Raw genomic sequence first — 10,431 nt, 5'->3', positions numbered from 1 at the left:
TTATCCGACTTCTACTTTGATATCTCATATATTGGTGTCTGAGTTGCTGTAACATGGTAAATGGCAGATCTGCAAAGAAACACTATATCCTTAATCTTAATTGTACATTGTAAGGAGCAGGTATTTTGTGTGTGTGTATATGTAAACAATAGTCTGCATTCAGGGCAATTCTGAAAATACATTATATTACCCAAATCCTGTAAAATTATATTGTACTACTTCCATCATTTCCTTTCTCAAGTGGTCCCAACCTTGCAGTCCTAGTACAGGCAAACGCCTACAAAAATCAATGGATCAGACCCATTCCTAATTTGCTTGTTATCTATTTGTTCTAATACCTATTAATATCAATGGGAGTCATTGGAGAGCACAGCCTCCTAGATAAGTTGTTTGTTTCCCTTGTTGTCAGTTGTCTCGACCTTTTTGACTGAGTGATCTCACATTTCTCAACGGTGGAAGTGTTTGTCATATGTCCCAAACATTGGAACATGTGATATCAATAAGAGCACAGTCCTGTATTCCTTACTCACGCAAAACCACCATTGAAATTAGAACTGTGGGTCAGGCTTTAAATGATTCAGGCAGGAGAAGCAAGCAAAAAGATTCCAGCTGGAGTGGGAATATTTATTTACTCACCCACATCACTTCTAGTTTCCCAGATGAGAAAGGAAATATCAAAAGAAAGCACAAGGAGGACTTAATGGGACTTTGGAGAAATAGATTGTTTAATGTTTGCCTAAATGTGGTTTGAGTTTTTTGACTCAGAACTTTTTGGAGAGAAAGAATAAGGCAAATGCCAAAACCAGTTGAACAAAAACTGTAAGCTTTGTATCTTATCTATGAGAATCAGGCGATGTGTGTCATGCTAGTTTTTACAGTCATAGTCTATAGTCTTCCACTGATAAAATCAAATTTGACAGTAACACAATATAGAGGTTTAACTGACAGCACACACAGCACATTTGCTAGTCATAACACCACAGTTTAATGACTGACGCATGTGGGAAGCTAATTCAGATTTTTTTTCTGAATGGGATAAATGAGCATCCAGTTAATACCAATCATGAATTCAAGCCATGTGACAAAATTGATGCTACATACCCTGTTCTTGTTTTGCATATTCTGCAAATTGAACTGCAGGAAAAGAGCCAGTTTGTACACACATCCGGAGAGAAAGTTCATTCTGCATTTTGACACATCTACCAATTGCAGCTAAATGTATCCTGCTTGCTGCTGTTGTGTCCACAAACTAATCAGCCTTTATCTGTTAAATAGCCTAAGAGTTACAAATTATATGCCTGTTTTGAGGAAAAAGTACAGGTTATAGAATTATACAAGCAGACATAGTATAAATAAAATATTCATATAAAAATAGTCTCTTACAAAATATACTCTTATCCTATGGTTCATTTTCCAAAGGTGGAAGTTTGTCTGGAGTTTCATATTTATTTTTGATGTATTCCAAACTGGATTTTCATAATGCTCCTCTTTAATTGGAAAAAAAAAGTGTATTGTAAAGAGATTATAATCACTACCAGTTTGATTTTTCCAGACAACTAGCAGCAAACAGAAAAAAATTATAAAAGATGCCTGCTTTTGTACTTAAACATCTAGTACTGCAGAAAATATCCTGCAAATCCAACTAGTAGAAATATCCAAGTAAAGAATAATATATACAGCTTCAGTTTTTTCCTTGCCGTATCTACAAAATAATTATTCCACAAAGAAAGCAAGCTATCTACTTTAATTGCAGAATAGTTCCAAAAATGTTGTAGAGTTCTTTTTTATTTAAATAAATTAATATTAGTTTTATCTGAATAAATTGTTAAATATTGCTATTATTATGCCCAGATGTCCCAAATCCCTGTGCTAAAATCTGCAGCACAAAAAAAGAAAGGCAGATAAACCAGTGTCTATGGAAAACTTCAACAGTTCTACTTGCTGTAGCAAATTGTGTGAAATGGAAAGACAGGCAAGACCAGCAGAAGCTTTTCACAAGTGTAGAAACCTAAATCTGCATAATCCACACTTAAGTAGGAATTCACACTGGGGCATTGTCACCCCCATCCTGTGCAAAGACCATTTTAAAGTTTTGTTTTGTTTCCCCCACCCAACCCATCCCTTATGCACAGTAGCTTGTGTATTTAACCATCTTTTTCCAAACCGAAAGAGTCAGTTGCCAAGCTCTCAGATTTTTTTCACTTGACTGGTGAAATTGGTTAGTCTCTAAGGTGCCACAAGTACTGCTTTTCTTTTCACTTGACTGGGTGTTCTTTTCATAAGGCAGCCCCTGCATTAAGCTTTGGAAGTGCAGATTAGCTGAGGTGATTTTTTTTTCCTCGGTTTTGTGCGTCAGGGTGGCTTGTTTTTCTGTTTTGGTTTGGTTTGGGGGATAATTTATACAAGCCTTTAATGTGTAGCCACCTAGGTACTGAAACATGAAAGGAAAAGACAGCTCCGTTCATTAGCTTTTCTTCTGGAAGGAAGCGGGGCCTTTGCTACAGGCTTGAGTAGTTCTGTTGAGCTCATGTGCAAATGTATTCATGCCTAAGGATCCGGCGTCACCTTCGCCAGCCACGCGGCTATTTGCAGGTGTGCACTTCTGTTCTTTCGCTGCACGTATTACACTTTACGTAGCAGCACCAGTGAAATTTGCAGTTGCACTGCCACACGCGTGAGTACTGGTGAGTATTGTAACCTCGACCACAGCACATCAGATCACAGCCATTGGACTGCTGGGCTGTTTTGTTGCACATTCTGCCCTGTGTTCCCACGCTGCCAGTGACAGGGTCTTCTTCGCAGTAGTTGGGAGATTTTTCGATGTACACTAAATCTGTATCCATGGGTTTGCGGTAGGACAGTGGCTTCTTTATTTTAAGGAAGGTTGGACGCTTGTTGCGACTCGCCCTCACCGGTTCAACCTGAACTGCGTCATTGTATTTGTCCTTAAGGATGTAGCCTAGCTCCCGGAATTTAGGAAGGGTTGTCCAGCATGTCTTAGTCGTACAAGATCCTGAAACTCCATGGCATTTGCACTCTAATTTCATGTTTTCTTCAAGAATCTAGATTTGAAAGAACACAGACTGTGTTAAAACAATAAGACTCCATCAAAGAGACATTGATCGGATGTAATGAACTATTGTTCTCAAAAGTGCTCTTTATAGCAACGGCTACTAAACCCAGGTCAAAATTCATGACCGCCCTGGCTGCAGATCTCACGTGCTGGGGCTGTGTAATTGTCACAGGCATCAAACGCCTATTGAGGTCAACTGATTCCCTCCCTACCCCATGTTGATCAGAGAGGAGAACTTTATCCAATTTCAAACAAAAGCAAAAATGGTGTCTTTAACCACCAACTGTGGTCTTCCCATTGCTTACTATGTGTTTATACTGTGCCCAGCCTGATGTGTCTATATTGCAATTTTGGCATATGCCAAGAAGATGGGGAGTTGCAGAGAAGCACAAATAACACACCTCGAGTATGGTATTTTCACATGGAATCTCATATGTACCAAATTCTGAAAATGCAATGATTTTTGCTACAAATGGATTTTGCAAACCAAACTGGGAAAATAAATTCCATTCCAGTATTTAGACCTGAAAATGGCATGAAACAAGCTAGTAAAAAACGTTGCAGAAAAACTTTCACCAGTTTCGCCTCATGGTAATGTATAGATAGACATACACACATAAATGCTTCATATTAATGTTACATCTAAGAAAATCTATACATTACTTTCCTATGTAGTAGTTTTATTATGTGCCAGGTACTCAAGTCTATTCTCCATGTGGAGAAGAAGACAAGACCCCTTAGTCTGTAAAATTCTCAGCCTTCATTGTAGTACAATTGTAGATTTCTCTTCCGATGTAAACTCTATATGTTCAAAAAAAGGTTTGCTGTGTACTTAGGAGAGTCTTAAATCACAACACAAATGGTGGGCTTCTTAAATTGTGTGCTACTTAATCCCAACCACAGAATTTTAGTTAATATCTGGTGCTGACCAGACCAATTCTTGTGCAAGTTGGGGCTACTGAAGATGGAAACAATCAGGCTACTTTAAGCATTGCAAGTATAGGTGCTACACTTACTGTTCTTATATACTGTAGCTTTATAGGTCGTATAGTAAGTGCTATTGCTTAGCCTTCTGAGGAAAGTTGGAACAGTATTGCATGTCTGCTACCAAAAAAAATGTTACTAGGCTTTTGTGTTTTTGTTTGAATTTTCCAAACATTGAAAAGTTGGAGTTCAAAAAATATTAGATATGGCCTGATCTCGCTTTTGTTCCATGTGTTGGACTGTCATGGAAGTCAATGAGGTTGGACTGATGCCAGGATTGGTAAAGTATCTGGAGAGTATAATTCTGAACAGACGATGGCAATAATTTTAGGGTACAATAGATCACATTTTGGGGAATTATGGGACAGTTTGCATCCAGATCCAAATTTAATGAGTAGCAGTGATCTATCTAATGGATGGACCAAAATCCAGATCTGGAAAAGTTTTTAGATTCAGATCTGCATCTGAACATCTTTGCAGCTCTGCTTAAATTTAGGCTTACATTATGGATTATTTTGGTTATTTTGAGATACTTCCTTACTCATTCAGTTACTGCATTGTTATTGCTCAGTCATTCATAATGGTAGTACACCAAGGAGCTAGATGGGGAGACAAAAAAGGAGCCAGAGCTCAGCAACCTGAAAATAATATAGATTCTCTCAGCCTTATTTGTAATGTATCCATTTTTTGAGGTGATCTGTGATACATTTCTCATTTTGATAACTTGTCTTGTTCAAGAGGCTGGTTTTGCAACCTAGTGCAAATATTCAGAGTGGCAAGAAAAATAATAAGGCCTAATAGCCTTGTACTAATTCTCACATGAATCCTCCATCCCAGAATAGTACAAATTGTCTTGAAATTGATGTTTTATTATCAATCTAGTCATGAGGTTTTTTCCCCCCTAAATGTAGTTTACATTTTAGATAGCCTCAGTTCCCTTTCAGTAACATCCCGTTTACAGACAGTGATCACTGAGGGAATAAACAGTTCGGTTGGAAAGAGCTGAGTAAGCTGATGCAATGGATCAACAATTGAAAGGATCTATGCCATGTGTTGAGCTTGCTGTTCTGTGTGACATATCTTGATGCCAGCTGGAACTAGCTGAGGAAGTTTTCTGGTCTCAGTTAGGACTGGGCGCAAGCCATTGGGATAAAAAGACCTGACTTCATTTGAACATGATACTTTTGAATAATAGTAAATGAACCCAAACATTATGGGTTCCTTTTAGAAGAACAAAACAATTATTTTTGTGTTGTGCCATACCTGATGGTACCCTTTTAGTTGTTTTTAATGTAAGTTTAGACGAAAAAGCTAACTCTTTTTGTGTTTTTATGCATCATCTAGGTGGGGCAAGTTTAGAGTCACTGTGCCAAATTCATCCCGACATATCTCCATAAGTGATCCATTGTAACTTGCAAATGCAAGTGCACTTCCCATCCCACCTCTGTCTTTCCTCCTAATCCACTCTTCCTACCTTCAACCCACCATCCCTCTTATAGATTATTCTCCTCTATCCCTTTCTTCCTGCTGCTGCTTCCAATCCACTACCGAGCAAGTTTGGCAAGAGACCAATCAAAAACATAACTCTGTATACAGTCTATCCTCTACCTGAAACAAAGCAAAACTCTGCAATATGGTGGTCTGTTACACTGTAGTATTGTGATGTCAGATGCTTGGGTTATTTGTCCTGCATTAAAAGGTACATACAGTGGCACCTTTATGCTTTCAGGTTACCTTAATATCCCACCAGTAATTCAGTTGTCTTCATAAATGCAAGGAAAGACCTGGGTGATATGTGGCTACCTAAAGTAGTTGGTGAGGAGGTGTGGAGCTATTCTCTTTGGCCTGGTCTACACTATGAGTTTATGTCAGGTTTAGCAGCGTTAAATCGAATTAACCCTACACCCATCCAGACAATGAAGCCATTTTTTCAACATAAAGGGCTTCAAACCAATTTCTGTACTCCTCCCCAATGAGGGGATTTGCGCTGAAATCGACATCGTCGTTTCCAATTAGGGTTAGTGTGGACGCAATTCAAAGGTATTGGCCTCCGGGAGCTCACACTGCATGTTTGCTGCTCAAAGGAAGCAGCTTACCCTTAAAAGCCCATCATTCTCCATTACAAAAAAATAAATATAAAAATGTCAAGTTGCCATATTTTGGGGAAGTCAGGATCTGTTTGTTTGAAGATTTAGTTAGTGGCTCATATTTTTCACATTAGACTAGGAATTAATTTACCATAGTTTGATTTGCTTTAAAATACTGGGGTCTGGGGAGTGCCTAATTGCAAACCTCTGTCCTTTGTTTCTTCACTTACCATACCTAACATTATCAGCCACAGAAGGCACATCTGTTGTGTACCAGTGAATGCTCGGGACTGTGCTAATTGCTGACAAAGGGAGTGTTTTTAGTTTTGCCCACTTTTTTTCAAGTTCCTACAGTAAACTGTCAGTATTTGTTGATCTTTCTCTCACCCGCCATTAGCCTCTGGGAAATAGTTTACATTAAAAGGGTGTGGAAAGGAAAACCTGCACAAGTACTCTCTGGTGATATTACCAGCAGCTATCCCATCTTTGGGCACTTCCATGTGGAGTTTAAACAATGGACAAAGAAGAAAAAAGTAGGAGGAAAATATACAGGATGAGAACTAATTTCATGTCTCACTTTTCTATAATATGTTGTCAGATCAGATCTTGTAGCATTTCTATTACCAAAGTTAGTCGGAATTCCATACTTTCTTTTTTTAAAATAGTTTATTTTTCACAATTTCACTTGCCAATCCATTGATACACTGTTCTGGGACAGTTTTACTGGGTCAATATAGCCTACCTTTCAGGGACAATGCAAGATCCTGAGTTTGGTGTGACACCAATGCACTGAGAGTGCTTTACTCTGTCAGCACAAACTAGGACACAGGCCCTTGGTGGCAAAAAGTCACCCAAAAAGTGAGTAGGGCAGGCCATAAGATTCACAAAGTCATTATACCTCCTGAGCAGCCTTCACCAACAGGGTTTCTGCAGCGTACCCTGCTCTGGGGACTCCTAAATATAACCCCTGAGCTGGAGAGGACCTCTCTACCAGCAGAGATGAATCTGGCCCCGTTCTATATATGAAATATGGATCCTCAGTGTTTGAAGGAATGTATGTAGCCACTGCAGTCAAAGCATACTCTGATCCCTGCCATAACCGGGGTATAATCTTTTGTAACTTTGGCTGATGTCACGTGAGGGACCAGGAAATATACCAGTCTCCTACAAGTATTCCTATGTGTACCTTTATTACATGGCATTCAGGAAAAAAAATCAGCCATTGGAAAAATGAAGCCACCCTCTATCTGGAAGAGAGGGTGGCAGAAAAGTGGAGGAGGTGGTTGCAAAACTTACCTGCTGTACTGTAAGCAAGTAGTATGAGAGAAGTTGGAGAGGATGAAATCGTTCCCTCACCCTCTGGTTGCCAACTTTCTACTTGCACAAAACCAAACACCCTTGCCCCACCCCCTACCCTGCCCCTCCTCTGAGGTCCTGCCCCGCCCCTTCTCTGAGGCCCCAACCCTGCTCACTCCATCCCCCCCTCCCTCTATCGCTCGCTCTCCGCACCCTCACTCACTCACTCATTTTCAGCGGGCTGGCTGAGGGGGTTGAGGTGCGGGAGGGGGTGAGGGCTGCAGTTTGGGGTGCGGGCTCCAGGGTGGGGCCAGAAAAGAGAAGTCAAAGGTGTGGGAGGGGGCTCCTGGGCTGAGGCAGTGGGTTGGGATGTGAGAATGGGTGAGGGCTCCAGCTGGGGGGTGTGGGCTCTGGGATGGGGCCAGGGATGCGGTATTTACAGTGCAGGAGGGGGCTCTGGGCTGGGGGGGGTGGAGCCAGAGGGTTTGGAGTATGGGAGGGGGCTCCAGGCTGAGGCGGGGGTTGGGCTGTGGGAGGAGGTACAGGCTCTGGGCTGGAGGTGCAGGTTCTGGGGTGGGGCCAGAAATGAGGGGTTCAGGGTGTGGGAGGAGGCTCTGGGCTAGGGCAGGGGGTTGGGGTGCAGGGGAAGTGAGGGCTACAGCTGGTGGTGCAAACACTGGGGTGGGGCTGGGGATGAGAGGTTTGGGGTGTAGGAGGGTGCTCTGGGCTGGGACTGAGGGGTTTGGAGGGCAGGAGGTGATCAGGGTTGGGGCAGGGGTTCGGGGTGCAGGAGGGGGTCAGGGATGTAGGTTCCAGGCGGCACTTACCTCAAGCAGCTCCTGGAAGTAGCAGGAGCTACTCTCCTCTCCGGTTCCTACACTGAGGCATGGCCAGGTGGCTCTGCACACTTCCCAATCCCCAGGCGCTGCCACCACAGCTCCCATTGGCTGTGATTCCTGGACAATGGAAGCTGCAGAGCCGGCACTTTGGGTGGGGCAGCATGTGGAGCCCCCTGGCTGCCCCTACATGTAGGAGCTGGACGGGGGACATGCCACTGCTTCTGGGAACTGCGCAGAGCCAGGGCAGGAAGGGAGCCTGCCTTAGCCCCGCTGTGTCACCAATTGTACTTTTAACGGCCTGGTCAGCAGTGCTGACTGGAGCCAGCAGGGTCCCTTTTTGACAGGGTGTTCTGGTCGAAAACTGGGCAACCCTACCTCACCCGCAATTTACATGTGCCAGACCCAGAAATATTGGAGATCTACATAATTTTCTAGTGGGACCATGAAGGGTAAAGCCAACCACTAGACAAAATCCTTCAGAAACTTCAAGACAAGTACTTACAAGAATGTCACGTGGGAAAGAGACATTTTCTTTACAAGAAACCACATACCAGAAGAGACTGTTGATCTCTATGGGTATGTCTACCTTTCAGCTAGGGTTGTAATTCCCAGCTTGAGGAGACATACCTGCACTAGCTCAGCTCAAGAATGTGCTAAAAATAGAGTATAGCCTTGGTGGCTGGAGTCATGGGAGGGGCTAGGCCTCCCTTCCCCCATGTATGTACCTAGCATTGCAGGTGGGTACATACTCAGGGTGTCTAGCTCTTCATGCTCCTCATTCCACCACAGCTTTTACCTTGCTAGCTCAATAAGAGTGAATATGTCTCCTCAAAGTGGTAATCGCTTCCCAGCTCCAAGTGTAGACATACCCTGTGTTACAGACTGATGTCATAAAGCTAAGTCATATAAATTTGACCAGTTACCAGATGAACTAATTAAAGACCAAATTATTTGTGCTGAAACTGGTAATCTGGGCAAAGCAAGGTTATTAAAAGAAATAGACCTGACTTTGAAAAGAGCAGTGGAGATCTGCAGAGCTAGTGAAAACTGTACTTCACAAATAAGAGTTAACAAGCAGTGAAAAACCTGAAATGCATCTAATTTAAAAATGACTACTACCACCTAAAAATAAAAGCAAACAAATAGCAGAGACCAGATTTGTTTACTATAAATGTGAGGGCAATCACAAGATGATGCAAAGGGGGTCAAGCATAAGGGGTGTGTTGTCATCCATGCAATAAGAGCAAGCATTTCCATAGAACCATAGAAATGTAGGGGCTGGAAGGGACCTTGAGAAGCCATCTAGTCCATCCCCTCATGGTGAGGCAGGACCAAGTATACCTAGACCATCCCAGATAGGTGTTTTGTCTAAGCTGTTCTTTAAAAACTCCAATGTTGGGCATTCCACAACTTCCCTAGGTAACTTGTTCCATTGCTTAACTATTCTTCCAGTTAGAAAGGTTTTCCTCATATCTAACCTAAATCTCCCTTGTTGCAGATTAAGCCGATTACTATCTGTCCTATGCTTGGTGAACAGTTGATCACCATCCTCTTTATAACAGCCTTTTATATATTTGAAGACAGTTACTAGGTTCCCCTCATTCTTCTAATCTCTTTAGACTAAAAATGCTAAAATCTTTCAACCCTTCCTCATAGGTCAGATTTTCCAAACCTCTTATCATTTTTTGTTGCTCTCCTCTGGACTTTCTAATGCGTTCACATCTTTCTTAAAGTGTGGTTCCCAAAACTGGACACAATACTCCAGCCGAGGCCTCACCAGGGCTATGTAGAGTAAAACAATTACCTCTTGTGTCTTGTATATGATACTCTTGTTAATATGTCCCAAATGTTTTTTTTCGCAACTGCATCACATTGTTGGCTCGTATTCAATTTGCAGAAGTGTGATGCCTTAACGGTAAGATAGATTCACAAACATACACTTTCAGGATAAAATGATAAGGCAGAAACAGTTCTTTGAGTCTGTAAATACATTTACAAATCAAGTTTCTACAACAGGTTGGGTTGGTGACATTGGATTAGATACTGGAGCAGGGTGCTGTAACCCCAGAATGCATACACACAAAAAGATTAGTGACCACCCAATGTTAAAACTAAGCTTGGTTCACGTAGCTGGTATAAAATGAGCTCGGTG

The 10,431-nt window shown here is 41.9% G+C and overlaps 1 protein-coding gene across 1 annotated transcript in view; it reads right to left on the bottom strand.

The window, feature by feature from the left end:
- Nucleotides 1-2,122: 2,122 nt before the first annotated feature.
- WNT7A (Wnt family member 7A) overlaps nucleotides 2,123-10,431 on the bottom strand; it is a 49,803-nt gene continuing 41,494 nt past the window's right edge. Inside the window, exon 4 of the mRNA XM_073354859.2 lies at nucleotides 2,123-3,062. Coding sequence (XP_073210960.1) covers nucleotides 2,583-3,062 — 480 coding nt within the window. The 3' untranslated portion in view covers nucleotides 2,123-2,582. The remainder of the gene's footprint in view (nucleotides 3,063-10,431) is intronic.

Source organism: Lepidochelys kempii, chromosome 7, assembly GCF_965140285.1.
Source record: "Lepidochelys kempii isolate rLepKem1 chromosome 7, rLepKem1.hap1, whole genome shotgun sequence".
NCBI classification, from domain to species: Eukaryota; Metazoa; Chordata; order Testudines; family Cheloniidae; genus Lepidochelys; species Lepidochelys kempii.
The sequence above is the reverse complement of the archived record's forward strand: the minus strand, read 5'-3'. Positions and strand labels throughout refer to the sequence as shown.